A 15655-nucleotide genomic window follows, 5' to 3' on the forward strand; every position below is an offset into this window, starting at 1 on the left:
TTCTTTAATTTATTATCTCTTATTGAAAGGTCTTCTTGTGAGGTTCTTGTTTTTGGTTATGCGATGCAAGTCATGACTTCTTCTCTGCCTTTGTCTCCCAACTTTAATGACTTCTCCCCCACCGCCAAGTTCAGCCACGATTTCGGAGTTAAATTGCAGCTCAAAGCCGACGAGGAGCCCAATATGGAACAAGAAGAGAAACTGAATAATCAGCCGGGAATGGAAGATGATAACGAAGACGAAGAGGAAGTGGAAGAGCAGAACGAAGAAGAGGAAGACGAAGAGGAAGAGGAGGAGGAGGAAGAGTTTTCTTTTGTTTGTTTAAATCCCGATGGATCACCGATTTCTGCGGACGACTTGTTCCAAGATGGCCAAATCCGTCCGATTTTTCCGTTATTTAACCAAGATCTCCTCTACGCCGCCGCGGACGATGCTTTCGTTTCGAAGTCCGGAGAGGGTGACATGGCTCAACGGGCTCCGGTGAGGAAGCTTTTCCTGGAAGATTCACCGGACGCGACGTCGTCGGAACCGGCGGGACCGTACTGCGAGTGGAGAGGTGGAAGAACCGTAACGGAAGCCTCGCCGGAAAGTTGCCGGAAGAGCAATTCCACAGGGTTTTCGAAGCTTTGGAGGTTTAGAGATTTGAAGCTTCGATGTAGTAGCGACGGCAAAGACGCGTTCGTCTTCTTAAGCCATCATTCCTCCTCTTCTTCTTCGTCGGTAAAAACTGAGAAGAAAAACGAGAAAGAAGAGAAGAAAGACAAGGTGAAAGTAAGCGAAGAGAAACCGAAGGTGAAGAAGACGCAAAAGAGCATTAAAACGGCGTCGCTCTCAGCTCACGAAAAGCTTTACGTTAAAAACAGAGCCCAAAAGCAAGGGGATAAACGGCGGTCGTATTTGCCGTATAGGCAGGTCGGGTTTTTTACCAACGTCAATGGGCTGAGCAGGAATGTCCATCCATTTTAGGTTATATTTTTTTAGATCTTCTTAAATTTAATTAATTATATTTGCTTTGTAAATTTTGGAAGTACAGTATTTTGATTTTTTTTTTCTTTAAGATTATATTTTGATGTATTCTAATTTGTCTATATAAAAAAACTTATTGAATCAGTGCATCAATTTTAGGGCTAATTTGGTAATATTTTTAAAAATTGTTGTAGAAAATTACTTTTAAGAATTACTCTTGAAAATTTTAATTTAAAATTTAAGTGTTTAATATTGTTCTCAAAAATATTTTTGAGAAATAAAATGTCTATTTTAGATATGTCATTATCAAGTAACAAATATGTATTTAAATAATATTTAAATTAGTTAATATAATTATATTTTAATAAGAATATAAAAAATTATTATAACTTGTTGTTAATATTTTAATATATGAAATATAAATTTTAAATATTTTTAAATAATAATAATTAATTATTTATAAAATTTAATTAGAATTTATAAACTATATTTTCAATATTTTAATATAACTATTAAATATTTGTAATTAGTATTTTAAAATATAATTTTTTTATTTTTAATTAATGATTTTAATACATTTGTAATTAAGCACTAAGAAAAAAAAGGAAAGTACTATGTTATTGGTGGGGTGAAAAAATAATTAGGCGCCAAAAGTACTTTTGAGAGAGTAAAAACTAAAATTTTTAGCTACTCCTTTTTAGAAGTGCTTTTCAAAAACACTTCTGAAAAGTTAAAAATTTCAGCAAAAAACAACTTGTTTTATACAACTTTTCTTCCAAAAGTGCTTTTGGAGTCAGAAGTATTTTTTTTTAAGCAATGAAGAACAAGTTCTTAGGGCTATGAGAATTCATTACCTTTTTAGTATATTTTTTTATTAGTTATAAAATTTTAATGTTATAAAATATTATATTTAGTGATTAAATTTTTCAAAAATTTTAAATTTTTATTTAAATCACTATTTTGTTTTTTTATAGCTACAAATGGTCTTTAAGAAAAAAACATTTGAGTCTTAGCATTAAATTTGCTATTAAATAAACTCTAGTTGTTAATTAAAAATAAATTAAATCTTTTATCTTTAAAATTAATTGATGGATCAAACAAATGGCAACACATGATAACTTAGATTTAATCTTATATTTTTCTCATAAAACTCATAAAATATTTAAAATATATAAACTTACAAAATTATAAAAATATTATAAACATTCTAATAAAATTTATAAAATTAAATCAAAACATAAAACATATTTAAAATTTTATAAAAAAACTTATAAATAATATAAAATTATAAATTATAAAAAAAGTCTAAACTTTTAAAATCATAATGAACACACGACATCGACAAATCGTTGGATAATGAAAATAGTCATTAGATCTTTAAAGTCATTTTCATGTTGAATAAAATGTTCTTGATTTTTCACAAATAAAACAATAACTGTAAGACCCTCTCCTTTTTATTGATAAATTATTATTTTATTTTTATAATTTTATCTTCAACTTTTAAAATACACTTATAGCATCTTGAACCTTGGAAAGTTGAATTTTTATTGCTAAGTATTCTATGGTATGAAGTAATTTTGTACAATTAAATACTATAAAACCAAAATTTATTAACCAATAGCTGCAAATATTAGTATATGTTAGCATAAAATATTTTGATGACTATCCCTATTATTCAATAGTTAGTCTAATGTCACATGTTTCAAAATGAGGAATCAATAAATGAATTTTCATAATTCTATATATTTTAATATTTTATTAGTTTTTAAAAATTATAATATTTTAATAATTTATTAGAACTCGTGTAACACCCCTCACTCGACCTGACCGTCGGATCTGAATTACACGATGCTACATTCATTGTCGGAGCAACTACAGTTGTAATCTAATGCCAAACATATTCATTTATGGTTAAACAATCAAAACCGAGTTTTAATCGAGCTCACAAAAGCTCTTTTCTTGAGTCGAGATAAAATAGGATTAAATTGTAAAGTGTTAAAATTTATGGGCTGACGTTGTGATGTCATCAATTCTAAGTCATGATGTCGTCATACATTTTGTCTCGTCACGACGTCAAACCACTCGACATCGCGATATCACTTACTGTCAATTGGCGTTGTAACAATGAAGAACGATTGTAAAATATTTTATAAGTTTATATAATATTTTAATATTTTTATTTAAAAACATTTTTGAAATTTTTATTGATATTATTATTATTATATATATTTTATTTTTTTATAAAAAAATAAGATTAAATCATAAGTTGTCACGTGTCACCATTTGGTTGGTTCGTCAATTGATTTTAATGGTCAATGTAGTCAAATATGAAAACCGTTAATGGGGGATTAATTTGTTTTAGTTAATGATATTGGCTCAATTAGGTGCAAATTTAGTGTAGGAGCTCAATTGGGTGCAGATTTGGTGTAGTGGCTCAATTGATTTTTTTCAATTTTTTTCTTAAAGGCCTTTTGTACTTATAAGCCTTTTGTTTAGTTCAGCTAGTGAGCTCCAAGTGACAATTCGATGATCTGTACGGTTGATCAGTACCTATTGATGAGTAGAAGAACATACCTTAGATCCAAGTCGATTTGATGATCAATATTGAAGATTTGAGAAAAAAGTTGTTTGGATTTTAGTTTGTAGATTTGTGACGTTCAATATTGTTTCATGAGAAAAAACTGAAGTGTAGTAGAGAATATGAAGGAGAGCTTTTGATTGGTGTAGACAGTGCAAATAGATAAGATCATACAACAATGATTTTTCAACTCAATGATTTAAATGGAAACTTTTGAATAGTTCAATAACCATATTGTAACTTTTATGAGTGGAGTTATTAAAACGTAAACTTACTAATAATTTAGTGACATTAAATATAGTTTACCTTATTTTTTGTTTTATTAATTTTTATAAGTTACAATTTAAAAATATAATTGATATTAAAATTAATTTTAAAAAAATTATAATATTTGATAAATAAAATATAGTAAACTAATAATTACAATTAATCCAACAAACCTCTTATTTTTTTGTTATGCAATTTTTTTTGCCTTATATGTTTATGTAATACAAATTATTTATGAGTGAGTGTAACTACTTATATCCAAATACAAAGGTGGGAAAATTTTACTTTATCATAAAACATAAATTTAACCCCTAACATTTATTGATTTTTGTCAGTTTAGAGTTAAAATATTTTTTATCACTTTGACCTTCAATTTTAAAATTTAGTTAAATTGTTTTGTTTTAAATGAGAAAATTAATTGAATTAGTAAAATTTTAATAGTATTGACATGGCGATTCGCATGACAATCCATGTGTTTTTCACGTTGGCATGGATAATTTTTCTAAATGTTTTAATAAACATTTTTAAAATTTATTAAAATTTTATTTTTTTAATTTTATGAAACATATATAGATTGACCCACGAGTTGCTGCACTAGTGTTATTAAAACTTTAACAATCTAGTTAACTTTTCAATCTAAAAGAAAAACAAATTAACTAAACTTTAAAAGTTGAGGTCCTCAAAATGATAAAACAAAAAGAATTATGACCAAAAAGTAAACATTAAGGGCTAAAATTATGACTATACTTTTAATTTTAGTAATAAAATTTTGAAGGCATAATGATAAATTTACCCTCAACGGTTATAACTTTTGTCAAATTGACCCTTTTTTTTGAGTTAAAATTGGCCATTAACTTTTTGAAATATTCAAATTGTTTTTAATCGAAATTCTAATTAAAATATTAATTTTTATGATGTTGACATGCCAACCGGTGTGGTAATTTATGTGTACTTCATGATGACATGATACTATTTTTCTTAAATAAAACATCAACAAATAATTTAAAAATTATGAAAATATTTAAAAATGTTCAAAAATTCAAAAAGTTTATATGAAGTACACATGAATTACTTTGCTAGTTGCTTTCTTTAAAATTGTAACATTTGTTATTTTTGTTAAAAACAACAATTCAACTCATTTTAAAAATTGAGGGTTAAATTTAGTAAAAAAAGGGTCAATTTGATAAAAGATATAAACATTAAGAGCTAAATTTATAATTATCCCAATTTTAAAGACAGATTATTAAAAAACCTGTTTTAAAGTTACAAAATTTTAATATTAATAATTTGTTTATATATAAAAAAATTTATTGAAATAGTCCAACCATTCAATGGCTATGATAATTCATCGTCCACTTTTTTATTTGCATTATTATTTTTGGCATAATATAATTTTTGGCCCCTAAACTTGGTAATTAGATCAACTTTGGTATTTGTACTTTTTCTGTTCACTTTGGTACTTGAACTTGGATAATTTCGTCAAGATTTGATGATGTGACCGGTGTTTTTGAAACTAGATTGGATTGGTTGGCCGAACTGATTAGACCAAGAATCAACCAATATACTGGTCCAAACAAAAGGGTTGAACTGGTGAATCGAAAATTGCTCAAAATTGGTAAAAATCGAAATTGGGACAAAAATTAGTAGTTGAACAGTTTGAACCGATTTAATAGTTTTTATTTTATTAACTTTTAATTATTTATTTGATTAGATTTGATCTAGCAGTTGAACTGATCAAATTGATTGAATCGGGAACTAGTGGTTTGACCAATTTAACCATTGGCTCGGTTATTAGAATTAGGGGCGAAGCCAGGATTTTTTTTAATTTTAAAGTATTAATCAAAATTTTATCATTTTTAGGGAGATCAAAGTGCAATTTTACCTTTACTAATTTAAAATTTTAAAAATTTTAAAGGGCCTAAATAAAAAAAGTTCTATTTTAGGGGGGTCGGGGCCCTGCTAGCCCCTCTAGCTACGTCCCTAATTAGAATACTATATGTGACATTATAAGATTGTACTACATTATGACCAGAAACTTTATATAACTTTTTTATAATCTTAAAGTGATGATATGTCATCAAACTTTTTATAGTTTTCAAGTTTAGTGACTAAAATAAATCTAATTGCTAAATTTTGGTACCAAAGTGGATAAGAAAATACATACACTAAAATGAACTTAGGGGCCAAAAAGTATATTATCCCTTGCTTTTGATATAAAAATACGTGTATAAAGATTCAAGGTTTGTAGTATAAAATAGGAATAAATCTGAATTCCAACGCGTTGACTGAATAGTATGAGTGCGCCTCATGTTTATCACTTAATCTCCATAACCAAAGTTATTAAAAATACAAGAAAAGTTGCACACTTCAAAGATTTTTCCAAATTGAGAACGCAAAGGAAACAGACTTGGTTTCTACGTTTATTTAAAAAAACAAGATTCCACATTTCTAGATTCAAATTTTCTATTAATTTATAATTTTTATATGATCTTAGATGTGCTCATCCATATTTTTTTAATATAAAATATGAGGTATTTGTGGTAGAAATTAACCAACCAAAAAGACAGCAACATCATTTATTACTTGATTACCTTCTGTTTGGTAGCATTGCATTTCTCCTCATGGTATGAAAATTTTGAACAACCCATCTTATGATGTGCAAAAAAATGATCCATCATCATGTTCAAACACTCATTATATTTTACACCAATAACATCACTGAGTAACGTATGATGTATCCTATTCAAATAATTAAGAAAGTACTTTTATTTGAAACAGGAACCACAACTTTTGTATCAACCTATTTATCTGATTTTTGTGTTTGCTTTTGCTTTAAAAACAAAAGTAAATACCTAGTCGGTGATTCAACTTTTTGAACGCTTTTATTTATTGTTGTAATTTAGTTACTATCGTCACAATACTTAAATATTTTAGTCATCTAGCCGTTAACTCACTAACAGAGTCTAATCTGATGTTTCATATTATCATTTTTTATTGGTATAGGAAGAGATGGTGTGGTGGCCGAAAGCAAGAAGCAGGAGTGGTGTGGGGAGGAGGAGGAGGATGAACAGTAATCAATAAAAAAAGATTATAAGGAATGCTACATTGAGGGACTAAAATGTTTAATTATTATAACAAAAATGATTATATTACAAATATTTTTATTTGGGACAAAATTAATATGAATTAACAACAGGAGTCAGGTCTTATGAATTTGGAATTATTTCTGCAGCTACATGCGCTTGGACTGGATTGGATATTACACGCATAGCATAGGGTACAACCTTTTTTTTTTACAGCTAAAAAGTAAAAGAGGAAGAAAAACTGACTATGCCAGATTGGGGTTTGATTTGACAGCTCACAACTCCATTATTTTGGGCTCACAGACAAAAGTGGGGTTCCCCGCCTTCCCCGTGCCCATCTCCTAACCCAACGCCGGCCATTTTCACCCATCACTCACCACACTTTTTTCTATTTACAGTGACTGGACCACGTAATTTTTATACGTGATATAAAATCTAAATATTGATGTCTTTTTCTGAGTTGTTCAACCTAACCGTAAAATTACTGAATTATCCTCACATATACACATTAAATTATATTTTATGATAATGTATTGATAAAAACTTAATCAATTTGAATTTAAAAACAATCAACTTTATTATTGTAATAAATTGTTAATAAATACATTTATTGTATCGCAGGTGTCATTGATTTAGTAATGTTTGAAATCTAAAATTTTCAGATCATGATACGTTTAATAAATATAGGGTACTACAAGTGTAATTATGTAAATACGAATTATAAGACATTTAACATGGACACTGTAATGTCAACAACTTTAATAGAACAGCTTTTTTAGCAAGCAATTTCCTATCTCAAAATCAAACAATGGTCATGGTAATAGTTTCACCATCTAGTCCATGTCCTAGATATAGAATAATGGAGTTTGCAGGCTTTTGCTATAAATTATAAGATCCCATCAAAAAGATAAATGAAGTTCTCGTCGGCATCTGTCTTTAATGAAGTCAGAACTTAAACATTCAGCTTTCTATTATACATATACACACATATTCAAAAGCAACGTACAAGTTAACAACTACTACGATATATATAGAATATCTATGCATGAAATAGGATGCTCTATGAGAGACATAAAATTAGGTGGGGGCCCAGCAACATGTCAAAAAAAAAAAAAACAACAGTGTACATTTTTTGCTGTCTGAATTTCAGACACGGTTTAAACCGGAGTTTGGTTTAAACAATGAAATTAGGTGGGGTTTAGGCATACAATAATCATCTAATAAAGCATATTTATATGTATCAAACCGAAGCTTAGTTTCATCAAATCACTTTTAAGAGGTAGCATCTAATAGACATCTGCAATCTTTTTTCTCTCTCTAGGCTAAATCCTTCTCTGTTAAAACAAGCATATTGATCTGCAAATGTAATACTATAGTTGGGGACCAAATTAAAAAAAGTGGCCTTGTCAGGAACTCTCTCAAGTCTTAAGATAGTACGGATTCCCTATTTCATGCATGCAATGGGCACATGGCCGCGCAAGGCAAGGGAACCAAGAAAGATGAACTAGGTTTTCCTTGCACAAGGGCCGAGCCAAGCATTTTCTTTTCAGCAAGGAGAGCAAAATAGTACAAAACCGATGGCTAATGTATATGATAAACATCATCATAGCTAAAACCGTCTCTCCAAGAAGGTTCAATCTGTTTCTCTTTTAACAATTCATATGCTTTATCACAATACTTAAGTTTGATATCTCTAACTAAAAGTACTAAAAGTTGTTCCTTTAAATACATATGGATTATAAAGATATAGATAATACGTAAAAAAAAGATGAAGAAAGATGTCTATGTGAAAATTAAAAGATAAATGTTTTAGTAAGGTGAAGTTCATCATATCAGAATCAGAAATACAAGTTCTCTACCATTATTGATAATGCTGATTGTAAAATGATATAAGGTTATAAGAGAAGTTTTATATGATATATAATTCTTATCTCTTACAGGCGAATTATTTGGGGGTCGAGGGAGAAGTTGTAGTCCTCCAAATCCCATTACAGCATCTGGAAGACTATGATATTAGTGTGAAATAACGATTTCTAAACAAACTGGAATGCATACATAACAAATGAAAATGTAATTTATTAAAACACATTATACGATCATTCTCATCATTATTACAACTACAAAGACAGTAATATGCACACTTGTTAAGCAGCGTTTCTAATAAGCTAGATCCTGTAGTGTGGCATGCAGGTTGCACCCATTTTATTATGTACATTTTTGTATCTCAGCGCAGGTCAAAGATTTCAAACCTTAGATTTGAATTTTTGTAGACATGAGTGCAGCGTTCATATATGGGGCTCCCATCTACTGTTTCTTCGTGAGAATGAAATTGAGATCCTTTCTCTTGGCATTCTTTCAGGAGACTCATTCCATTGGGTTCAGATACTCGGAATATTCCATAACTCCTGGGAAAAAAAATCAAATAAGAAAGCTCAATACTATTAACTTGATCATGATTAAACACATTCAGAAAACTTTATGATGATATTTTTGTATTGATTTGTTCACAGAAAACTTTATGCCTTTTCACTTAAATAATGAGAGTACTCTAGTTTTTCATGCAAAGATGTTACTATTAATGCTTGTCTATCGAGGCAATCCCACCAAGCATGTGATTCTAAAACTTAATATTTTGCCATCTAAAACATATAGGATTTATTTGTTTGAGAGTGTAGCTTGACGGCTACACAGTAAGGCTGCAGCTGCGCTGCAATAATGCAATAGAGATGAACTAAGTAGAAGCAAAATCAACATTCTTCAGAGTTGGCTTATACCAGCTAGATTCATATTTTACATTTTATAGAATGCAAAGAGAAGTGAATTTTTGATAGATTAATGTCAGCCCAAAACCTATTTTTGTAACAAAAGATGGGGTACAAATCACCTTTATATTGACGGCACATAACTCTGACATATGAAGGCAGTGAACAGATTATCAGGCTATGGTAGGAAGTTATATTGATACATTAAAGAGGCTAAAGGGAAGTCATGTATGTTAGAGGCCAAGCATCATAGTTAACCAGTGTGATGGAAGACCAAAATAAAGGAGGTGGATGAAAGGTAAACCTAGATATGCAGATGAAGGCATTATCAGTTTATCTGTGACATTGTCCAAGTTGCCAAAAATTGAATCATTATGTACGAGGGGCAGACCTTGAATTATCGGTAGGAGCCACAACGATGGCAAAAGCCTCGGGCACCATTACCTGAAAATAATTTGAGAAATGTCATACAGTGGCAATAATCTTAATAGCTGATGAGTGAAACAACTATCATCACAACTGCATTTTACAAACGTCCATTAAGAAATTATTATTTTTGTTTCCTAAAAGATTTCTTTAAGAAATACCAGAATACGATACATAGGTTAAAATATGTTATATAAGACTGTTAGCCCACAGAGGAATACATAGATTGGAGTCTAGGATGATCTAAATACCCAATCTTTGAGTAATATTGGGTGCATAGGTGATTAACTTCATTAGTGCATAGGTGATTAACTTCATTACCTGATACGAGTATTGAGTATGGAGATCTATTGATGACATGAAACAACTCTGAGAAGGGTGTGTCTGAAAGTAAACAAGAAACATAGTACTGAGGTCAGTTTGAGGGCATAGTTGTATACTCGTATTTGAATTTGATGATTTTACCTATTTCTTGTAAAACCTAAAGACCAAAGAAACAGAAATATTAAAGAAACTAATGAAAGAAAGGAATGAACCTACATGTATCCATCCCACTGGAAAAAGGGACCGTTCATTTTGTATGGCAAAAATTTCCTCCTCACTAATAGCTTGACACTATTGTTCATTATTGACAAGTTAACAGCAGAAAGCACCAAGTGTAAGACAAAGTAAAATGTTAAAGTGAATCAAGGTGTTAAAATCCCTTCACACTTACAGAATTTGAAGTTGCTTCCTGTTTAGGTATTATCAGAGTGGTTACATAGAAAGTTCCCTTTTCCTGTTTCATGAAGGTCAAGGAGGTAGAATTTGCAATGTTAATAATGGCATGCTAATTTTAACAGAATATAAGTTTTTAGCCAAAAAGATTGGTAGACTAGCTTACTCAAATATAAATAAACACAAGTATAATAAGACTAAATAAAGACCAGCAATAATGTTTAAAACATTAGCAGACATTAATTCAGATGTAGGAATCACTTCACCTAAATGATACTGTTGAAGGAAATCCTTGGTAAGCCTCATCGATCAAAAACTTTCAAGACTGGGCTTATTTTGGTTATAGACCGAGCTTAAGTTCTAGAAAGGAAAGAATACAAGGCTATAACTAATCTATGTTACTCAGACTCAAGTGTGCGTGTTGGATACAGATATGTCTAACACAAGAATATTCAATTTTTTCTAAATTTTTTCATGTATTTGGACTGTTACATCCCTACACCCATGTCTGAATATGTATCAGACACAGGTATTTCAAGAAAATGAAGAGTTGGAGCAATGTAGTATCTGATTCCCCAAACTCTGAGCTAGCATAACAGCAGGCAAATAAAACAACCAAAATGACATTCCCACCTAACAAAATCTTCATAAAACCGTTTACAATGTCATGCTTCTACCAACTGCAATTATTTTTCATGAAATTGGTATGGACAAATTTATTCTATAAACACGAGGCAACAATAAAATAAAGAAGCATTTGTAGAGCATGGGCATTACAAGAAAAGGACCAATTATACCAACATACTCCTGAGCCAATGATGCTATAAATATCAACAAAACAACACACTGTGAATGTTAGAGAAAGAAGCCGTAAGTCTTACAAGAAAAGCACCAAGAACACCACAGGTTTCCAGATCCTTTTTTGTGTTTTCCTTAGCTAGTTCAAGAAAATCCTCCATTAGTCGTGTTGACTGAGAAAAAAAATGAAATGGATATTTTTAGGTAACCTTAAAGATATTGAATACCCTGTTAATTATATTCTTTTTTTTTTTTTTGGGGGGGGGGGTTGTTCTAGAAAACCTTTAAAGGGGGGTATAAGAGAAAGACAGCAAAATTGTATAATTAAAGTGTGATTACTATATGAACATTCTGAAGCACCCTAGAAGCTTCCGGTTCATTGGATGACTGTTGGTCTGAATCAATTACACGTGAAACATGAGAAGTTTGAGATGCTTTCTCGGTGAAAGAGAGTATAGTAGAAGGGGAAGATTGAGTGACAGCATGAACATTGAAGAGCTTGCATGTGGTGGTTGCCTGATCTGGAACCGGACAAGGTGATCCATGTCCTCTGTAGCTACTCACAAAATCCAGTTCATTACAAGATGCCAGTCCAACTCTTTCCCCAATGACAATCCTCAAGCTGAAATCAAGGCAGGAAATTCTTAATTCAATATTGTTGATCAACAAAAAATGTTTCAGAATTAAGAAGGTAACTTTGAAACCAGATTTAAGCAAGTTCATAAAAACTATACCTTTGACATTCTGTTTGAGGTATGCCACAGATTCTCTCCTATATACCAAAATCAACAAATTAATCACCCTTTTATGTTTTAATTACATTTTGAGATAAAGAACAGTTCCTTCTGATAATTCTAAATTTGTTATACTCTAGTTTCCATCCTAATTGTGAAGTACAAATAATTGATTAGACTGCTAACACTATTGATGAAGTAAGCTTAGCAAGCTTTTTCTCTAAAAGGGAAGTCATCCTACAATGCATTTCAGAATTCAAACTGCAGAAATCTCAGTGATAAAATAATGTTTAACGTTTCTTTTGTTCCAATTGACTCAAGCAATTAAAGTTCATTAAGTTCTTGATACCTTCCAGAACAAAGGCGGATAATGCAAAATAACATTGTAACAAAACAAACGTCTATGAACTTTCATAGAACTTTATTAATAGAATTCAGAAATTTCTGCCAGTTATAAGCATTTTCTATCATTATTATTATTCCTTGCCAAATTATATTTTTAAAACTCAAGTGTGTGGCCGTCAGATAATACAAGCAGCATTCATCAAAAGCTAATGCAGTGGACTTTGTAGAGTTTTACCTTCTTCTCACCTACGTTTAAAGGGCTATAAATCTTTTGAGAGCTTGAATCTTGGACAACTATTGATTTCAAAGTTTCTCGTCCATCAACAAACTGGTACATCTGAGAGAATAAAAAACAATAAGATTTAACTTCTTCATACCGAATTATACACATCATTTTCTTCACTATTCAAAGTTCTAAATAGAACCAGTAGTTTGCTGAACACAATTTAATGAGAAAGATGATCTAAACCACCATTATTGATTTTCCATATCAAGAAAGAAAAACACAATTTGTTGGTTTCATATACTGATCAGATCTTAAATCTACACCACCATTATCTCCTTTCCTGTCTTAAAACAAGTGACAACATTATAAATTCAAACACCAATCCTCAAATAAGATTCTTTACCGTGCTGCTGTGAAGACCTTTGTTTGTAAATTGGATTGAAAAACACCACATCCATGTTACAGAACATCGAGGAATAAGATAAATCATCAACTACTTCACTAAATTGATTGTTTTGCAACACGCCTTGGGTTGTAGAAACAAAAATAAAAAAAATATGAGTTCAGTTGTTTGCTTCTGCTAGTAGTGTCTGAGTTGTAAAAAAAAAATCAGTAAATGCAGCTTTGTACCATTTGTTTTACTTTTAAAATACATTACAAAGCAAAACATATAAAAGAAATGAAAAGCAAAAAGCAACTAGCTAAAGAACGAAAAGTTGATCCTTTCGTTGTTAATTCCATCAAAGAAAATTAAGCCATCCATTTTGAAAACGGATCTTTTTAAAATTTATTTTTTGAAAGATAAAAGCTAAATTTAAAAGGAATACAGTGACAATCACCATCAACCAAAAAAGGAGGGGAAAAAAAAAGTTGAGAACTCATGCAACAATTAAGAATCCAAAATTTGAGAACTACAAATAAATATTCGATTGCCGGCTTTTACTATAAAGCAGATTATCCAGTGATTTTCAATCTTATTAAGGGAAGCTGATACAGGCAAAATCCTTATAAGAGAAAACCCATAACTTCCAAAAGAAAAGAAAACAGAAAAACAAAGGTTTCGTTTCGAAATCTTTGTACCTGTGAATATCTGTTGTTTGGCAGCTGAGAAAATCTATCGTCTGTCATGTCATCTAACAATATCTTTTAGCCTTCGATTAATATGAACAGAAAAAAAAAAAGAAATCGAGGTCCGTGCCGCTGAAGGCTGAAACTGAAAGTTTAGAATTTCTTCTCTCCTTTTTTTTTTTTTTTAATTTCAATATTATTTATATTTATCGGAAGTGGGCCTAAATGAATTCCCGGTTGGCGGTAATGCAACCCGGACCGGCTCAATTTTTTAAGGGTAAACTACTAAAATAGTTCTTTTTGTTTTCCTCAGGTTACATTTTAGTCACTTATGTTTGAAATGTTACGTTTTAGTTACTTACATTAACGTGTTGTAACATTTTAGTCATTGAGCTGTTAATTGTCATTAACAGTGCAGCGGTAAGCTGATGTGACACATTAAATTATCATTTCAAACAAAAATTTTAGGTTAAATTAAACAATAGGTCCCTGTATTTTTTCGTTTTAAGCAATTTTTTTTTCTTTTATGTTCTTTTAACTTTATTTTTTTCTTTATTTTCCATTCTCTTCTACTTCTCTCTCTATTTTCGTCCCTTCTCCATCTCTTTCAACGTAAAAGAAAAAAATTAAATTGCTCAAAACAAAAAAAATATAAGGATCAATTGTATAATTTAACCTAAAATTTTCATTTGAAATGATTATTTCACATGCCATATCAGTTTACCGTTACACCATTAATGATAATTAATGCTCAGTAACTAAAATGTTACAATACGATAACGTAAGTAACTAAACGTAACATTTCAAACATAAGCGATTAAAATATAACCCGAGAGAAAAAAAAGTGACTTTTGATGGTTTACTCTTCTTATAAAAATATTTAGGGCTAGTTTAGCATTGTTTTCAAAAGGTAATTTGAAAACATGATTTTGTGAAACTTTTGAAAATTTTGGTTTAAATGCTGCGGTCAAAAAGTGCTTTTAAGAAATAAAATGTTCATTTTAAACATGATGTTATAACGTAACAAATAATCATTTAAATAATGTTAAAATTAGTTAATATTATAATATTTTAATAAGAATATAAAAATAATTTATTATAATTTGTTGTTAATATTTTAATATATAAAAAATAAATTTTAAATATTTTTAAACAATTAACCAGGGAAGGGAAAGTACCATATGTGTTGGAGGAGCGAAAATATAATTAAGCTGTCAAAAATACTTTTGGATCCATTTGGGGAAGAAGTACTTTTCAAAAGCCAAAAATTTACTTCAAAAGTTAGTTGTTTAGGATTTCATTTACTTCAAACGTGTTTTTCCTGTTAAAAGTGCTTCTAAAAAATACTACTGCACACTTATCACTATTGGAACAGACCCAAGAAAATGGCACAAAATATGAAAAATAACAAATAAAAAAAACACTATTAATATATAAATATGTCAAATTTTATAAAATACAAATTATTAACTTATCAAATTATTTATATAATCATAAGAAGAAATACACGAACACCTAAAGTGTCAAGTTTAAAGGAAATGGATGTGTTGAAATTGCTGAGAGAATAACATAAGCTAGCATGCATTGCCTACACTTTGAATTCCCAAAATATATATGGTACCTATTATCACGGATTTGCATGTTTTCTAATTTCTTTTTGTAAAAAAATATATGGAAATTGCATA

General features: G+C 30.0%; 2 protein-coding genes across 7 annotated transcripts; one reads left to right on the top strand and one right to left on the bottom strand.

The window, feature by feature from the left end:
• On the top strand, nt 1-1119 carry LOC105794651 (uncharacterized). Its single transcript, XM_012623928.2, has one exon. The coding sequence runs from the start codon at nt 64-66 to the stop codon at nt 964-966; it is 903 nt and encodes a 300-aa protein (XP_012479382.1). The 5' UTR covers nt 1-63; the 3' UTR covers nt 967-1119.
• Nucleotides 1120-8950: 7831 nt separating this feature from the next.
• LOC105794653 (AMSH-like ubiquitin thioesterase 2) lies at nt 8951-14138 on the bottom strand. Of its 6 annotated transcripts, none has more exons than XM_052628504.1 (11): nt 13983-14133; nt 13306-13428; nt 12927-13013; nt 12332-12369; nt 11937-12219; nt 11681-11770; nt 10798-10860; nt 10623-10697; nt 10404-10466; nt 10048-10100; nt 8951-9299 (listed from the first exon to the last, which is right to left on the bottom strand). In XM_052628504.1, exons 2-11 carry the CDS (start codon nt 13390-13392, stop codon nt 9119-9121), a joined length of 1020 nt encoding a protein of 339 aa, XP_052484464.1. In that variant the 5' UTR covers nt 13393-13428; nt 13983-14133; the 3' UTR covers nt 8951-9118. The 6 variants fall into 6 exon arrangements, 5 of the variants coding, with proteins under 5 accessions (XP_052484464.1, XP_052484463.1, XP_052484465.1 ...); XM_052628503.1 differs by having other exon boundaries at nt 12912-13013; XR_001134084.2 differs by having other exon boundaries at nt 9163-9299; nt 9961-10100; nt 12912-13013.
• Nucleotides 14139-15655: the final 1517 nt, after the last annotated feature.

Source organism: Gossypium raimondii, chromosome 3 (genome assembly GCF_025698545.1).
Source record: "Gossypium raimondii isolate GPD5lz chromosome 3, ASM2569854v1, whole genome shotgun sequence".
Taxonomy (NCBI): Eukaryota; Viridiplantae; Streptophyta; class Magnoliopsida; order Malvales; family Malvaceae; genus Gossypium; species Gossypium raimondii.

What these genes read in the sequence shown, in the direction of transcription:
- LOC105794651 (XM_012623928.2), top strand. Translation starts at nt 64, where the DNA reads ATGCAAGTCATGACTTCTTCTCTGCCTTTGTCTCCCAACTTTAATGAC.
- LOC105794653 (XM_052628503.1), bottom strand. Translation starts at nt 13,392, where the DNA reads ATGATTTATCTTATTCCTCGATGTTCTGTAACATGGATGTGGTGTTTT. An exon ending in CCTCAAACAGAATGTCAAAG is followed by an intron (nt 12,220 to 12,331) that starts GTATAGTTTTTA and finishes CCTTGATTTCAG; the next exon opens with CTTGAGGATTGTCATTGGGG. An exon ending in ATACTCAATACTCGTATCAG is followed by an intron (nt 10,101 to 10,403) that starts GTAATGAAGTTA and finishes AATTATTTTCAG; the next exon opens with GTAATGGTGCCCGAGGCTTT.